Below are 18,740 nucleotides of genomic sequence, written 5' to 3' on the forward strand. Positions count from 1 at the left end.
AATCCAAACTCTTACGTTACAGGTATAACTTACACCTCATTAATAATTTTGCATAAGCCACAAAGTTGAAATGTAACCTTATTAGCCTATAAAACCTCTACCCTGCTTACTTATTCTTATTTTTGCTGGGCATATAAAAAGTATTGATCTAAAAATAAAACCTGCTGTGAAAATATGCTTATCAATATTCTTCCTTAAGCGGTAGAGGTTTAACTGGGGAATAAGAGTTAATATCTTAAAATTCATTTACCTAACATGCTACATGTGTGGGGGCGGAGCCCCAGAGAGTAGTTTCCAGGCTCTCGGCCTCACATAGAAGGTGCTGGCTCAGGTAGTAAATGGCCAACTGTGATTGCATGGCCATCAGCTGTGGCTAGTTGGCCGTCAGCTGTAACCAGTGAGCCATTGGCCACAATATAACTGCTGTGGCTAAGGGAGAAAAGAGGAGGAGGAGAAGAGAAGGAAGAATGGGGCTAGCAAGAAGATGGCGGCTGGGCTGGCAAGTGTGGATGGCGGTTTGCGGACAGTGTGGATCCAGCCTCCAGTGAGAGTATAGTGCCGCCAGAGAGAATAAAGTGGTATGACTCCCCTACCTATGGCTCCGTGGGTGTTCCTTTTTGGCCTCACCATATCCTGCGTTCCTGTATGGGGAGCGGGAGCAGAGACCCCGCAGGCCTCCCTGCACGAAAAATGGCGCAGCGAGCAGGGTCCCCCGCACGACACATGGCGTAGTCGGCAGGATACGGTGCCGGCCAAAGCTCTCCAAAGGGCGGTGGAGCAGTTTGTGCGTGTGAACACCCAGTCTGAGGAAGACCAGGAGGAGCAGCTGCCGGAGAGCTGGACCCCCGTGGAGGGGTGGGAGGACGTGGACAGTTCTCCCACCAGCACAGGAAAAGCCATGCAGCTGCTGGAGAGATGGAGCCCCGTGGAGAGGTGGAAAGATGTGGACGGTTCCCCAACCAGCACAGGCCGGAGAAAGCGAAGGTCGTTGCAGCCCTGTGGGCCGGGGAAGTTCCTGCTCAGGCAGCCCGGATGCAGGACTTACAGTCCCAGGAGGTAACGCTTGCTGAGTCCTCCGTGGGAGATGAGGGTGAGGTCAAGGTCGTCCCTCACCCCCAGGACAGTCCTGGCGAATGACTATGGACTATGGGGAATTGCCTTCCATCCCTAATTTAATGGACCGCTTGACTGTTTGTTTGGGAACTGTTGTTAGTGGAACTGGGGGATATTTGCTTTTGTTTCTTGACTGGCCGCCATTGAGAATATGTAAGCACCTTGACTGTGAGTCGCTGTTGTTCCAGCAGGGTACCCTGAGAGGCACAGAGAGAGTGGCAGTGCGCTGAGAGGTCTGGCTGAGCCCTGAAGATACCCTGGCTGTGCCCAGGAAGTCGGGCTGTTCCCAGAGAGAGTAGTAGAGCCCTGAAGGTACCCTGGCTGTGCCCAGGAAGTCGGGCTGTTCCCAGAGAGAGTGGCAGTGCCCTGAGAGCCCTGGCTGAGTCCAGGAAGTCTGGCTGAGCCCTGAAGGTACCCTGGCTGTGCCCAGGAAGTCGGGCTATTCCCAGAGAGAGTAGTAGTGCCCTGAGAGCCCTGGCTGTGTCCAGGAAGTGTGGCTGTGCCCAGAGAAAGTGGCAGTGCCCTGAGAAATCCTAGCTGTGCCCGGGGAAACTAGTGGTACCCTAAGAAGTCCAGGAAGTCTGGCTGTGCCCAGGAGTACTGGTGGTGCCCTGAGAAACCCTGGCTGTGTCCGGGAAGACAGGTGGTACCCTAAGAAGTCCAGGAAGTCTGGCAGTGCCCAGGAGTACTGGTGGTGCCCTGAGAAACCCTGGCTGTGTCCGGGAAGACAGGTGGTACCCTAAGAAGTCCAGGAAGTCTGGCTGTGCCCAGGAGTACTGGTGGTGCCCTGAGAAACCCTGGCTGTGTCCGGGAAGACAGGTGGTACCCTAAGAAGTCCAGGAAGTCTGGCAGTGCCCAGGAGTACTGGTGGTGCCCTGAGAAACCCTGGCTGTGTCCGGGAAGACAGGTGGTACCCTAAGAAGTCCAGGAAGTCTGGCTGTGCCCAGGAGTACTGGTGGTGCCCTGAGAAACCCTGGCTGTGTCCGGGAAGACAGGTGGTACCCTAAGAAGTCCAGGAAGTCTGGCCGTGCCCAGAAGCACTGGTGGTGCCCTGAGAAACCCTGGCTGTGCCCAGAGAGCCTGGCTGTGTCCAGGATATTGCATTCACCCCCAGGCTCCTCGCACAGGTCCCCTCGCGGAAGACGCTTGTCGCGTAGATTGTGAGGCGAGAGCCTGTAGGGGTGGAGTGTGGGGGCGGAGCCCCAGAGAGTAGTTTCCAGGCTCTCGGCCTCACATAGAAGGTGCTGGCTCAGGTAGTAAATGGCCAACTGTGATTGCATGGCCATCAGCTGTGGCTAGTTGGCCGTCAGCTGTAACCAGTGAGCCATTGGCCACAATATAACTGCTGTGGCTAAGGGAGAAAAGAGGAGGAGGAGAAGAGAAGGAAGAATGGGGCTAGCAAGAAGATGGCGGCTGGGCTGGCAAGTGTGGATGGCGGTTTGCGGACAGTGTGGATCCAGCCTCCAGTGAGAGTATAGTGCCGCCAGAGAGAATAAAGTGGTATGACTCCCCTACCTATGGCTCCGTGGGTGTTCCTTTTTGGCCTCACCATATCCTGCGTTCCTGTATGGGGAGCGGGAGCAGAGACCCCGCAGGCCTCCCTGCACGAAAAATGGCGCAGCGAGCAGGGTCTCCCGCATGACAACATGTATAAAACATACATGTGTTTGGAAAATTTTGTAAAATGCAGAGTACCTCTCCTAATGAAGTAGTAAAGCTAAGTGAACACAAATATTCGTCCAAAGTTTTCCTTTACCATGTGAACAAATTGATTTCTTATTCTAAGTTACTTAAGAAGAAATTATCTAAGGTTAGAAATGTCCAATTTTAGAAGCGATATACATCTGTGCAAAACTTAATGTACCAAACTGAACTATATAAATACAAGCAATGTCAGTAGCCCTAAATTTCTTTAAAGCTTACAAAGGAGGGTTTAAGATGACTAATTTACTCAACTGCAATGCTTTATTCTTATTACAACATTAAAGATTTATTTTATACATTAAGAGGAACATGGGAAGACCTGAACTATTTTAGGTAATCCCCCCCATATCAAATGTATTAATGGCAGCCGTATATAAAATGCTGAGGTGTACAGTAACAGCATACCTGTAAATGCTGCAAATATGTATGTATACACACACACACACACACACACATCCTCAAGCCTTGAGAAAAAGATGGCAGGCATATTTCAAGTCACATGTCAACTCCAACGTATTAAATGGCTACCTCAAACAAGATAGTGATACTGGGGGACAATTTGGGCACATGGATCACGAATGCCTGCTATGGGCCTGTGTGCTCCTCTTTACCTCTTTATGCTGGCAAATGCTATACTGAAATACTTTTGTTTCTATTATGGACAGGGCATTTCATTGTTGTTTCATATCAGATAATGCTCCCTGATGTGAAATATAACAAAATATGCAAAATCAAGAGAAAAAGTTCTGTGAGGTATTTTTTCCCATGTCTGACAAAACAATAAAGCTAGTATTAGTTTTCGAGAAAACATTATGTAATGGATAGCTTCAATTAAAGTAACTGGGGTTACATTTTTCAAATGCTCTTCTGATTCATCTGGAAAATTCAGTGTTATTTATGCTCTGTGTCTGTGTCTGTGTGTGTATACACACACAGTTTTAGGAGAAAACATCAGCATTTCAGCTTATTAATTTAAATAATGTCAACTATGCATGTTTATTTGTAAAACTTCCCAAAGTGAAACATGTTACAGTTACCTATAAACATTCATTTTTCACTATTTACAATTTGAATAATTATGGAATGTTTGTATAATGCAACCAATAGGGTTATAGAAAAGTCACATCAACAATATAAATCTGATGCCCAATCCTTTACAAATATGTAATTACTTTCACTGGGTTTTCAAATTGTCAAGTATAAATAAGATGAGGTCAGCAGTACTTCAGATGAGGCACTTTAACATTTACTCAAAAAGATTAAGTGTACAAAGCGTAAAACAAAACTCTTGATATTAATCTTATCCTTAATTTCAGACGTGATTAATCTGAGATGGTCTACATTAAGGAGTGTTACAAACTTTTATTTCTTGCCCTTCTGCCTTCACTTGACCCAAGGCAACATAAAAATGAAATACATAAGATATATAGACATCACCACAAACCAGTTAATGTACTTACATACAAAAGAATTAAACATTATCTAATGACACTGGGGTTTCAGAAAGTGATTATTTTAACACAAAAACTTCTGCATAATTTTTTTCATAAACCTGTATAAACACATTGGTCTCCCAAAGGCAAAAATGGTATCTCGACCATATTCCTAGACAAAAATGCCCTCAAATATACTATTTAATTAACTGAATCAAAATTAATATTCTTATGCATTTTCAAACACTGAATTTTTAAAACTTAGAGAAATTAAAATATTAAATTCTAAAAGTAGAGAAATTAAAAAATTAGACTTACCAATACTTTATAGTTTTAAGATTAAAAAATAATGAACAGATGTTTTGTTTTGCCAGCCTTTTGTGAAAGACCTTTTAAACACATACATTTGGCCAATTCATTTTCAACCTTAAATCAAGTTCTCTGAATATTTACACTGCATCTTTTGGTACTTAAAATAATAAATACTTGATTAAAAGATACAAATTCGTTGCTTCATGAATTCTTAGTTCTGTATTTTCCCCTACTGTGGGATTTCAACACACTTCTATTAGTAAAGACAACGGATAACTCAAATTTTTTAAGTTTATCCAGAAGGGATTAAAATATGTGGTCCTATTAATTCACAGTTTTAGGTGAGAACAGTTAGATTTCATTAAACTTGTTTTCATTTCTGGTAGTTTTTAATCTGAATAATTTCTATAGCTCAGGTACCCAAACGTTGTTTAAAAAACATGAGTTAGTACTCATTTGAACATGGTTAGCTGTTCCAAGTCTATTTATCAAAATCACTTGTTCTGTGTGTGTATAGCAACACATGAGGGCACATGTACTTCTTAATTCCCTAAAACAGTTTTGCTCCTCTAAAGAGAGAAACTTGGCTTTCACTCAATATGCTACCAGACATTTAAGTCTCTTTTAAAATCAGAAGTTGGCCAATTTTCAAATAAATGGAAAGAGAAAATACTTCTTTAGAATGACAAAAATTAAGCTTGGCAAAGTAGTGACTTTTATTTACAATTGCATGTATCAAGATTACAATAGAAACACTAGTGATATCATCTGAACAAAAGCAATGATTTATTGGTAATGGCAATGAATGGAATATTGACAGTCTCTGGCGAGAATCAAGCAATTATCCAGGAGCTGTAGATCTGATTGCAACAGGGTCTTCCAGTGTCTTTTGTACTTTAGTGGCTTTCTCCTTTTTTGCCAACTACCTAGAAAAACAAAAATAACTTTATACGTACATCTTATTGATTTAGAAATATGGGTTATTTTCAAAATAATATTATTAATTGGTAATCGTCTTTAAAACCTGGTATTAATTTTTATCCCTGCATTTTTGTTGGCATGCAGTGTATTTTCATTGTTGAACCAAACTGTGACCCTTCCCTTCAGCCTCAAGGAATTAAAAAGAACACACATGCAGGGTAGTTTTGGTTCCCACACTGTTTTAAGAAAAATACAATTTTTCAAAACAAGGTTCACAGTTTAGAGAAGTTAATAAAAAGATGATGTTATATGAATGAAATGTATTTGGCATATTATTTTTAGGCAATTAGAAATCAATGTCAATCACAAATAATCTCAAATTAAGAGAGTATGTTAAATTTATGTCTTCATGTCCAAGATGACAAGTTTCCAGACTTTTCTCTCAATATATAGATATGGAATGAAAACAGATTAAAAGGACTAATTTTGCCCAATTTTTATTTTTAGAAAACCCTGGTTGCTACAAATGTACTACTAAAAATGTAAAGAATAAATCTTGTCTGTCAATTATTAAAAATTCTCTATTATTGGGTTTTTAAAATGTGGCAGCTATAAATGCTGTAAATGTAGCAGCATAAAAATGTAAAGAATAAACATGGTTTCTTCTAACAGTTCTAGAAAACAAATCCTTTGTGGGAGGATTCAAACTATGTTCTAATTGAATAATTTACTTCAAACCTAAAGTTTATCATTAAATAATGTATTCTCATAGCAGAGATGCCTCTAAAGAAATTAACATGCAAGCTACTGAATATATATTTGTATACAAAAATATTTCTATGTACATTTGTAAATGTAAGTTTCGTATTTTAAATTGATTCTGTTCCAAATGGTAATGTCTGAATCAAGCAAAACTCATAAAAGTCTTCATTCAGCACATTTCTGGTCTAAAATAAAACATGGATGGGTCAAAGTCATTCATGAGAGATTATAAAATCCTCTGCACTGAATTCTCAATCACATGATGCTAGAACTGCTGTTTCCCCACCTCAAGTAAAACCACTTTTATTATTTGAAAAGAACTCCTCTCTGATCCAAGGAAACCATGTGTTAGAAAGCCCCAAAACCCAGAAAGATGCTAAAGAGACAGTTTCAGAAAAAGTATGTGGATGAGAGTAAGAAATTCAGGTTCTACGAGCCAAAAGGAGCTTTCTTAAAAAAGAAGGGGAGATGGAACTATGTGTATCATAAATGAATTTAAGCAGATGAACACTGAAAGCATTACTAATCATTGTATCACTTGGGAACACACCAAAACACAGAGCTATTAGACTAAGCAAAAGAAAACATAACCAATTAATATAAAAAATTAAAATTTTAGCAGATGTGATACAGAAGACACAAATCTGCATACTGTTTCACAGGTTGATAGCTCTCAACTTGCCAGTATGTATTCTCTGTAAAAAAGAAGAAATTTAGCACTCCAGTATGGATTTTCTCACCCCAAACATAAAGCTCTTTTATTCATGTTGAAGTCTTCATATTAATACCTCAGACAAACAAAAATCTAGGTACAGCAAAATTAGGTGTCAAAAATATTTATTCAGTAAGGAGTCAGTCCATTGATCTTCTATATTAATGTTTTAAACTAGTCTAACATTCAGTCCGTAAGTCTTTCAACTGGCCTTGAGCTCACTTGGGCAGGCAAAGCAGACGACGTACCCACAATACATCAGCAATGACTTCTGGGCTACAGTTCCAATGAGAAAAGAAACCCACATCTCTCAACTACAACCTAATCGATATATTGCACTAGTCCTAGTATAAAAGAACTTGATGAATCTGTTCATGCTTGATTTCCAAAATGATTCTATAATAGTTCCTAAAAAATAAAATCTAAACTTCAGATTGGATTAAAACATTATCCAACAACTAGTTAAATCTGAAACCATTTAACGACAATGTACATTTTATTGCAATAGTATTTCTCACAATGTAGTACAACACTAAATATGAGACAGGGAAAACAAAAGTCAGGAGCAATACAGTACGGCAATGAAACTAAGGCACCTGGTTGCAAGCCCCAAACAAAAACCAAAACAAAATGAAAGCCAATGGGAAACATGACTAGATGAGACGGGAAGAAAGAAACGGTTGAGGAAACCTAGGTAACAGTAAGTCTGGTCCAGACGACGGAAGCTGTAGAGATCTTGCACCGACAGTGATGAGAACATGGGAAGGGTGAGAGCGGACAGGTGCAAGATGAGCAGAGAAGCAAGGAGGGGAGTGAGATAAGGTCAATCTTTATATTACTTCATTTTTAAAAATCTTCTGGTTTTAGTTCATTTGAGTTGGATTAAAAAAGCTGAAAAATAAACAGACAGAAATGTTACAAAAATAGCTGATATGGTAAATGGCCAGTTTAGAAAAGTCTGTTTTTATTACTGTGATAGAAAATCTGCTCTGCTTCTCACATGCACCTCATTCCCTAAGCAGAAGCCCCTTCAATTCTGTTACACTTATATTTTATTATTTTTGTATTAAAATAAAGCAATCCATGTAAAGAGCATATTTTAGTAAAGAAAACATCAACTTCCAATTAAGACGGCAAGCTTTTCATGCTGCAACACGAAGAATCCATTTACAACAAATAGCCTAAGTGTATGTTATAATCTGTGCACAATGTCTGTAAGAGCCAGAGACACACATAGGTGTGTTTAGTCTACCAACTCTTAAAAGTATAGCCTTATAAGTTGTAACAGCATGCAAGGTGGTCTAAGATTTCTATCCACATCCAAGATTCATCAGTGTTACCTTAGCTTCCGTCATCTTAGTGACATAAGGAAAAGTTCAATGACACTCTGAAAACTAAAATTATCTAGGAACAACTCATACAACATAAAAATGTAAACTGAAAATGCTAAGCAATTCTATTTTATCATTCATTAAGCCATTTCATATAGTTCTCTTTACCACACAAAGCGGTATCAAAACTTTCTTCTGTGCTGAGAAAATACATGCCAAATCTATTTTTAAATTTGAAATTCTAATTCCTATGTGTAATCCCTGTAAAATTCAGACTCAGTAAAGAAAGGAAGTGCTGCCATACCCGACTTATCCCTGAATGAGTCCTACACTTCCCACTTTCATGCCCAAGTTCCTGTTTTCCGTTCTACCTAGAGTGCCCACTGCTATCTTTTCTTCTGTCTACTTCTACTCCCAAAGTTCAGTTCAAGGCCCTCTTCCTCCATAAAATATTCTCATACTTTCCCCAACCATTGATGGAAAAAAGGAAGTATCACTGGGCTGGGAAAGTATGAGAATACTCCGTGGAGGAAGAGGGGCTTGAACTAAGCTTTGATTAATTTTGATTCACTTTCCAAATGTTTGTGCATTATCTTTCAGGAACATACACTCGCTACAGCCAGGGATCACGACCGTACCTAGCACAGTACGACAGGGACATCAATGCCACACCACCTATCTGTCAGCTCCTTCACTAGAAAGCAAACTTTTCATTTTTAATAACCAACTCCATCTATACGAGGCCCAAATCGGCCAATTTCAGTTACACATAAACTAATTTTATTGCAATTTTCCTACACTGAAGTTGTTGACTTAACATAATAATAAAAAACCCCAAACTGAAATTGGCTTACTTTTGAGGAGTAGCCTACAGGACAATGAATGACACAAGCAGAACAAGTCCCATTCAGAAATTATTAAAAGGAAATATAATGAAATATTTACATTAAGAAAACCATTCAACCAATTTAAAATGCACCAAATATTACAAGCAAGAGATGAAGAAGTCCAGAACACCGAGGAGTCCATCACAGTATTAAATTATCTTGCAGCAGTTCTCAGTGTGGTCCAGGCTGCGTGTCCTGGAGACACTTTCAGGGTATCTTCAAGCTCAAACTATTTTCATAATAAAGCTAAATTGTTATTTGCCTTTCTAACTCTCAATGTCTCACAAGTGTATGACTTGAGTTTTCAAGGCTACATAACCTGTGGTAGAAAAACTGATTGAATGCAGAAGCACATAGGAGAACGAGAGGATTCTATTTTACTAAGCTAGACAGTAAAGAATTTGTAAAAGCATAAAACAATGCTTCTCCTTTCACTAAGTTGGTTTTGTTTTGGAAAATACACACTTTAATTTTAAAATATTATTTGTGTTAGTGTATAATAAGTTTATTTGTAAATAAAAATTTTTTATATTTCTTGTAAGTTTAGCTCACAGAAACAAAAAAGTCTTTTTGATCCTCAATAATATTTAATATTATTTGGTCCTGAGACCAAAAAGTTTGAAAACTATTGCTCTATAGTAATTTTAAATAAGGTAATAAGAAAGTATTTAGTTGAATGAACACGTAGCCAAATTATAAAGCAAGCATGAACACTCTCAAGCAAGAACAGTCTAACACCTTTGCTATCCTAACTACAGTCCAAAACAGGTGAGATTGGTAGTCAAAAAACAGAAAAACTAGTCTAGAAGAGGTGGGATGGGGGATGCTAAAAACAGAGACAGAGACAAATTTTTAGATGGACAATTATCAATGCACATTCAAGAAACTGGAACTAAATGGCAGGCTGGTAAGAAGACAGACAAGATAGAGTAGTAGCTACTTAAAAAATGGAAGTCAAATAGCATAAGCTAAGATGAGAAGCAGGAAACTAGAGTTGAATTAATGGTATGAGAAAATAATAGGTCTTATGAATAGTAATAGATCTTATGAAAACTTCGCAAGGCACAGTTAAAGCTAAATGCAACGGCATTTAATTCAAACAGGCAAAGTAACAAAGCAGGCAGCCAAAATGTCTTTGTTGCTCACACATTTTCCCAGTGCAGCATATTTCACATCATACAAATGTAGATGTTTAATCTCTGCTTCTTCTGACCTGTCATTATACATATGTCAAACATTTAACATGACAGATCTAAGTACATGATTGTTCCTACAGCTCCCAAAAGTTAATTATGCTGTGAAACAGGAAGATGATAGTTGAAAAATGACTAGTTAAAATATCTACTGTCATCAATTTTGTAAAAAACAGCATGTAAGTTCATCCACTGTTATGAAAATTTATGAGTTTTTCTGTAATTGAATTAAAATTAGATGTGTGGATACCATCAAAAATAGACGTTTTCAGGATGTTTTACAGCTCCATCTCCCCAAACAGGGGTCAGGCTGGGTCAGCCTCTTCCTCCAGGCCCGGGCAGCGTAGGGAAATTCTTCTGCTCGCACAATCATCTCAAGTTCTAGACTGCCTGCCAGAGCAGCCGTCAGGAACATGGTGATAACTGCGTCTCCCGTGCTGCTGCATATTTAATCTGTGGACAGCACTCGAGTGCTGTTCTGATAAAGCTCTTGGTGGCAATTCTATGATCTGTGGTTGTATACTTTAAGTGTCACCCTAAGGAACTGCTACCAATTAGAAGTAATTCCATGAATGTACAGAATTTTCTCATTCCTAAACGTCCCATGTTCTTTATAAATTCCTGGCAAACCTCAGGATTGTGTCCTCAAAATAAATTAGAAAGATAAATAAATATCTGCCTGTTCACTGCAAATTTATTTGCTGAAATGTGTTCTTCCAGCACACAGATATAGTTTCAAAGTTAGCATCTCAGTGTAACAAAGCCAAGTCCATTCTTTAAATTAAAATTATTCAAGTCATTTTAAACATTTTCATCAGAAACTATGAAAGTCCAAATCTTAATACAGTTCTTAAAAACTTACTAAAAACAAAGATTTACCTTACTTTGATTTTTCTATTACTCCTACTTTCTGTAACCAAACAATCATTTTCACCCACTTAATTAGATGTCATTCATTAAGACACTATATCAGTAGGGCTTATTTTTATTAGAGATTTCTTTTAGTTGGAGATCTAAAAATGTGATTAATAGAATGTACTGTTCTAGTTTAACCTTATAAAATTTCATGACATATGACTTTGATCTTTGTGAAACTATTTCTTTAAAATTATATTATTACTTCCCCCAAATACCATTTAAACAAACTTACTCGTTTGAAGTCATTCATATTTGTTGCCTGGACTGGAGTACCAATAAAAGTAAAATATGAAATTCTTGTTGTTTCTTCTTCACCTTGATTGGACTGAACAAATATCTACCAAAAAAATAATTTTATAGTAATGATTACAATCCTTTTTTTTCATAAAAATGCTTTAAGTTTAATTATTTCCTTAGATTACTAACAAAAATACCTTCTATTCTTTGTAAGGATTAATTCACATTACATTTAGACCAGCACTCCTGCAGGACGACTAATTCCACTGTTTGCCCTGCTATTCTCATCTTCTCCAGGGATGTCACGGCAAGACACCCACATATCCAAGTTCCTGATAATTTAGTGCAATGGTGTGGAGGGGTCAAAATTAAATTCTTTACAGAGAATGTTGAAAGAGTATGAAATACTTGATTACAGTGGGTAGACTGCTGTTGAAATTTTATAAAAATTATAGTGTTTAACTGAGGAAAATCTCTACAGTTATATTCTTTCTAATATCCATTCATTCTATTTCCTAGAACACTAAAAGAAAAAGTATTGGTAACCAGCTCCTAAAAATATACTATGCCCTGCCTATTTTAAGCTTGATTGTTTATGCTACTATTTAAAAACTCCCCTTAGCATGTTAGGAAACAGAAGCTTTACTCTTAAATCTTTGTTCAGTATATTGGATTTATTTTTTAATTCGCTCCGTATTTTAAAACACAATACTCTGGACGCTGTCTACTTAAGAATATTGTCTCTTTTGATTTGGATAACATATTTCTTTCATTCTCAGATGGCATTTATCTGTCAGTTTTTTTTGTGTGTACAGGCAACTATAGATTCATCTCAAACTGAACTGATCAACTAAAAACTCCAAGTCTATAATTAGTAGACTATTAAACCAGCTCTCCATTTATTTATTTGTAACGCTCTCTAAATCTAAACACAACAGCTTACATTTACTGCTTTTAAAATTCATCTACTTACTTTGATTAGACTTTCTGATTGGATAGCATTGCTGGGTTGCAATACTTAAATTCACAAAATCAATTAATAACTGCTAAGAAACAGCTGATTTGTTTTTACTGAGATCATAACCACTACATTAAGAACTCTATATTCTAGAAAAGTACAGTGAATTTTACAAAGGTACCATTCATTACCAGATATGAATAATAAAGCACAAATATCTTCAGTTGAAGTAAAAATGTTCTAGAATAAACTTTTAACAACAGTTGCCAACTATATAGATATAGATAGACATATAGATTTAGACATAGACAAGATAAACTGACAAATCCACAGATTTTTAAAAATCAACCTTTCCTTCTTGCCTTTAGGGCACATAGATAAATTAAAAAGAAGGTTTAATTAGCTCATTATATATTTTTACTCATTTCAAACCAAGTGGACAAATAACTACTTCACATGGAATCACTGAAGATAGCATGAATTGTCACCACAAACCCATTAATTACTTACAGTTACACTGTTAACATTCTGAAACTTAACATAACGAAGTGGGATGATGCCATCTTCTTTAATATCATCCTCTGTTAGTTCCAGAGCTTGGGTTGGTTCACTTCTTTCTGCTTCTTCAAAATCCATAGATCGGGGTAGATTGATAAAAATTTTTACGTATTTAGGACCCTGACCTATAAAATGGTAGAATGAAATATGTAATATTTTCTTCCCTTTATCATTACATCCACATTGTACAAACAGACACAAATACACACAAATACACACACACACACACACACACACACACACACATATGTATGTATATATGTATCTTTAGGAATTCTAAGAAAGACTGAATATTTTCACAGCCATTCTCCTCAACCCTACCTCCAAGACATTTACTGGTATATTCTTGGCCTGCTAGCACCATATTCTAGGAATGCTAGATGAAAACACATACCTACATATGCACACACACATACACAGACAAAGTTCTTGCCCTCAACTACAAAAGACACACTATGATAAATGTAATACCACTAGCAGGGCAGTATAGGGAAGGTAGCAATGGAGTTGGACAATATATGCAGGTTCACATGTTTCATAAAGAAGGAACCTTTGAGCTGGGTCTTGCAGTTGCCAAACAACGGGTACATTTTCTTTTTTTGAAAGAAAGCATTATCAGTGATACCATTTAGCCAAAAGGCAATTAATTATACAAACTGCCAAATTTCATCTGAAGAATTAAGATGTACTCAGTGTAAGATCACATTTATAGAGTGTCTTAATCCCTTTAACTTCAGGGTACAATATAAGATCCATATTTTATGGCTCATTCAAGAATCTTAAAATATTCACATCTCTTAAATATTCATTTCTACAGCGTTTGCTTTTACAACTACTTTGTATTTTCAGAATAAAGATACAGTTTTATTAATGAAAATTCATTAGAATATGAAAATTTAATTACCATTATATTGTAGTTTACTGAAATGTGGATGATAGAATGCTAGGTAGACCACTTTTGCTCTATATTTTTTAGTAAAAGCAACATCATCTTAACATTTTCCAAAATGTTGGTTTGAGCAAGAATATAAGCATAATCTCATCTATAAACATCCATGTATACATAGCCACATTAACTGTTACGTGTAGCTACTTTAATATTGTTTAACATAATATATATTTATATAATTTATATACTTTAACATATATACTTTATAATTTATGTACTTTAATATATATAATATATATACTTTAATATATACTTCTGATTTGTATTACTTTTCTGTTAGAGTTATGGCCTAGGTCCTTTGTAAACTATTCCTTTTTGATGAACTAATGCAATTTGGAATAAAAACTGACACCAAAAAAAAAAAAAAAATACAGAGGGTGCCGAAAAATGTATACACATTTTAAGAAAGGAAAAATCTATTTCAATTGTAATACTCAATATATACCAATAACAAAAGATGAATGCAAATCACATTTGACTTCTGCAATTACAAGAGGTGCTCAAAGTGGTTACCATCAGCGTCCAGACAGTTCTGATTACAGCGAATATTGCTTGAGCAACATTAGCCAGAGTGTCCACTTATATACATTTTCTTGGCACCCCCAGTACATGGAAACTTAGAATAACAAATGAGAAGGGAATGCTATCTGATGAACAGAGTGCTGACTGTTTCTCCTAATCAATTAAAAAAAAACAAAAAACCATCTAGTCTCTAACCCCCCAACTTTCCCCTACTCCAGCCCACCCCCACCCCACTCCTAGCCCTCAGCAACAAGAACGCTCAACAGAAACAGAAAAGTGGCGGTGGTGAATATGGAAAAATTCTCTATTTAATAAAAAGGGGAATGCTAAGCCTGTACAATCGTATTTACAGAATATGTACAAAGAAGATGAAACTATTAACAGGGCACAAATAGGATGATCTAGAGCCTTAGTTGTATCATCTGTAATAGGAGTTTGAAATAAATAACTCCAAGTTTTGATCCTAAAAAATGGTGCTTCGAAACTAGAGTTTTAGAGTACTAGCTGGAAGAAAAGGTTCACTTGCTTTCAGATTAAGAGGGAACTTAAATTATAAAATAGAAAAAACTTTACAAACAAATCTCACATTATTTGCCTATTCATTTATATCCTTGCTTTGTTCCAAAAACAATTTCACTCTTTCCCAAAACAAGGAATATTTACCTCTATTTAATAAAAAGTTTTAGATATGTGTTAACAGGTCCACAGAGCAGAAAGTTAGTTTACAGAAAAGCTGCCCGTTACTCACCATTATCTGGCCCTTGAAATTTCATTGAATAAAGCTTAACTGGTTGATTGAATGCCACAGTAATGAGTAGCTGTGAAGAAAATAATAATTTCATTTTAAAAGGGCTCTTGAACACCTTGAATACATACAACAACAAAGTAGAATTCAAAAGTAGAAAAAATTTAATTCAGCTAACAAACCCAATATAACATGTAAAATCAGTAAGTTGAAAGTAACTTGATTAGACTGACATTTTACAAATACAATCATCTATTATTCACATAAGAGAATGATGACGACAAACTTAATGAAATAAAATTAACTTAAATTATGCATAAGAAACTAAGGAATTGTGACCCATAAACGGGCAAGCAATCTGCTTTCCAAATAATCAAAATTCCCAAATTAAAACTTAAGCTGTATATTTTAGCATATAAGCTTAACGTTTTCTAGGATAGTTTGTTTGTCAAACATCTATCACGTCACTTGACATTTGGAGACAATGCACAGGTTGTGTGGAGACTCTAGCCCCCCAATGGACTCTATTTGACCCAAAACTCAAGAGAAAGGGATTCTCACAGCCTTACAGTCACCTCCAACTCTCCAGCCTTATTTGACGAAATTTAGAAGGCCAGTAAGGAAACTGGGATTAAAACACTGTTGTAGCGCCTGTCTGTCAGAAACTGATTTAATTTGCTGATCTTCTTTCCAGGTGAAACTGTGCTTCTCCCCTGGGAGGAAGGCTGCAGAGACGCTGAAGCCGATCGTGCGGATACGCGTCATCAAAATATATTCAGAGCAACATCTCCAAGAAACACAACGTGAACAATATTCCCAAAGCTATATAGTAAGGTCACTCTGTTAAGAGCATAAAAAACTGGGGCTTAGATTTATGGTTTCAGAATCATTATCATCTGTATGCCTGAGAAAATACTAGACTATCTGCTTTGGTTATATAAGTACTTTTTATACTTGACCTGTAATAGTCTGTCAAAAAATAATAAGCTGGCATGTTTACAGCCCCGAACCACAGGTGAAAGGGAGATGAGAGTGAAAAGCTAGAAGCAGATCAAGTCAGCAAGAATCTGACACCCTCTTCCTGAAGCCAGTGAGAATCATTTAACTCTTTTAAGAATGAAGCCTAATCAGATTTACATTTTAGAAAACTAACTTGTGTGAACATGTGGAAGATGACTGGAACGGGGACAAAGCAGTCAGTGGAACAGAAAGTAAATCAGGAAAACAACAGTCAAGATGAAAGATGGCTTGACCAAGGCAGCACTCCCCCATGTGCTCTGTGACAACAATGCAACAAGTACAACACCGGTTTCCATCTGGGAGAGAGACCTGGACAAGTAGGAAGTGCTCAACTAATTAGTCTCTATTTCTCAGGGACAAATTCATTAGGGTGGGTATAAAGTATGAAAGGAAGGTGAAGAATGAACAAAAGGACGTAAGAGTGGTGAAGATGCGACTTAGCGTGGGGTAATCCAAGAGTCCTGTGATTCTCCCTCCTGCGCCTGGCAGCTTGTGGAGAACACAGAAAAGGAGGTGGGGCTGCATGGTCAAAGGAGAGGCGTCAAAGAAAATGAAAGTTATAAAAAGGAAAGGAAGAGTGGTCATCTGGAAAGGAAAGACATAAAACCATGCGGTAGCAACAACAGCAGGCATACATACTGATAATCACTACCAGCCATAATTTAAGCATTCCATTACCTGCTCATCACAATCAGATTCCAAGAAAGTCATGTCTTTTCGTAAACAGTTGTCAAATCCATGCTCGTCGCTTTCATTAAGACATTCACAGCCAGCTTTGTTAATAAAAGGCATTAAATCCATCTGAAAAAAATAAACCAAGATATTAGGCAAAACATTGGGTTTGGTATAAAAATCTTATTAAAAAATTTAAGCAATTTTAAAGAAAACGTCTATCTCTTCTAAAATAGTTACTAAAACTTTAATAATAATCCTTTCATTTGAATTTGCGACTGAGATATACAACTCATTATTAAAGCCAAATCTAGGCTTAGCCCTCTTGATAAAGTATCGAAAACCAAGTGTAACACTAAGATTGTAAAATAATGACTTACACTTTTTTAATAATGCTATTTTACAGTGGAAAATACGCAAATTAAAATATCTGTAAGATCCAAAGAAAGTCTACCACATTCTTCTAGTGGCCATGGAATCTAAATCTATATTCATGAAGAATTTAGATTAAAGATGAATAGCAAATAAGGATTAAACATTTTTTTTTACTATGGAAACTTCAAACAGAATTTATGTTCACTACATAAAGAGAAGACTACAGTGAACTCCATGTACCCACCTCCCAGCTACAATTCTCCTCAATTCACGGCCCGTCTTATTTCATCGCTTCCCTGCAAGTAGTCCCTAGGCATTCCCCTGAATATTTTCAAGTAAATCTTAATTTCATTCATAAACATTTCAATGTGTGTATCTAAGATAGGGACTCATTTTAAAAAAATCCTCAATATCATTATCACAACTAAAACAAAAAAATATCATCAAATATCAGTGTTCAAATTTCCTCAATTGTCTCACATATGTTTTATAGGTGAATTGTTAAGACTCAGATAAGAATCAAAAAAAATTACAAAGACTGTATTTGGTTAATAAGTCTCTAAAACGTCTTTTAATCTATAGTCATTTAGCCTTCTGATATCACATAGTCTGGATCTTGCCAGCTGCTTCCCTGTGGTGCCATTTAACATATGCTTGTGCATGTGTCAGCTGGTATTTCCATACGTCCAACACAACGCCAAAGAGTTGCCGTGGTCGTGGTCATCAGTCTTATTTCTGACTTTAGTGGGAAAGCTTCTAGGACTTCCTCAAGATTTTACTGAATGCTTTATAAGAAATGGGTATTAAATTTTGTCAAATACTTTTTCTGCATATTAGGATATCATAATTGTTATCCTCTGGATTGCTGGATTTTGTTTACTAATATTTTATTTAAGAGTTTTTACATCAATACTCCTAACTAGAACTCATCAGTAGCTTTCTTTTTTGGGCACAAAGTTTTGTCAGATTGTGGGATCAATGTCATACGTACTTCAAAAAGAAAGCTGAAAGTGTTCTCTCTTTTCATACGGTCTTAAGTATTTGCAGTCTCACTCTTAGAATCTAGCCTCTTAGAATTCCCCTGTCAAGTCATCTTGGCCTTTATGGAAGAGCTTTTTACTGTTTTCTCTATGGTGACTGGTCTATTTAAGTGTTCTGTTTCTAGCAGAGTTGATTTTGATAAACTGTATTTTTCTAGAAAAGTATCCATTTCATCTACTAAACAGAGAATTTTTAAAGTTTACCAAGTATTATAGATTATCAGTTGAGTGACCGCCTTCCTATCACAAACAATATTCTATTTTTTTATCCACAGATACTAATGAATGATATAGTTCTGAAAGACTAAAGAAAACTTTTTTTTTACACATCAAATAAATAGCAATATGGTAATCATCCATTAGAATAGACCCCATTTA

The 18,740-nt window shown here is 36.7% G+C and overlaps 1 protein-coding gene across 3 annotated transcripts in view; it reads right to left on the reverse strand.

Moving 5' to 3' along the window:
- Positions 1-4,164: 4,164 nt before the first annotated feature.
- TXNL1 (thioredoxin like 1) overlaps positions 4,165-18,740 on the reverse strand; it is a 29,715-nt gene continuing 15,139 nt past the window's right edge. The window contains exons 4-9 of one of the 3 annotated variants that reach the window (XM_019722207.3): positions 16,954-17,076; positions 15,259-15,328; positions 12,992-13,164; positions 11,519-11,623; positions 6,898-6,940; positions 4,165-5,488 (exon numbers count right to left, since the gene is read on the reverse strand). In XM_019722207.3, the coding sequence (XP_019577766.2) occupies positions 6,902-6,940; positions 11,519-11,623; positions 12,992-13,164; positions 15,259-15,328; positions 16,954-17,076 (510 nt within the window). In that variant the 3' untranslated portion in view covers positions 4,165-5,488; positions 6,898-6,901. Of the gene's footprint in view, positions 5,489-6,897; positions 6,941-7,065; positions 7,849-11,518; positions 11,624-12,991; positions 13,165-15,258; positions 15,329-16,953; positions 17,077-18,740 lie in introns of those variants that run through there. The other 2 variants (XM_019722212.3, XM_019722235.3) reach the window with 2 other exon arrangements.

The sequence above is a fragment of the Rhinolophus sinicus genome, chromosome 4 (assembly GCF_057876585.1).
Source record: "Rhinolophus sinicus isolate RSI-liver-muscle chromosome 4, RSI-T2T, whole genome shotgun sequence".
In the NCBI taxonomy this organism is placed as follows: Eukaryota; Metazoa; Chordata; class Mammalia; order Chiroptera; family Rhinolophidae; genus Rhinolophus; species Rhinolophus sinicus.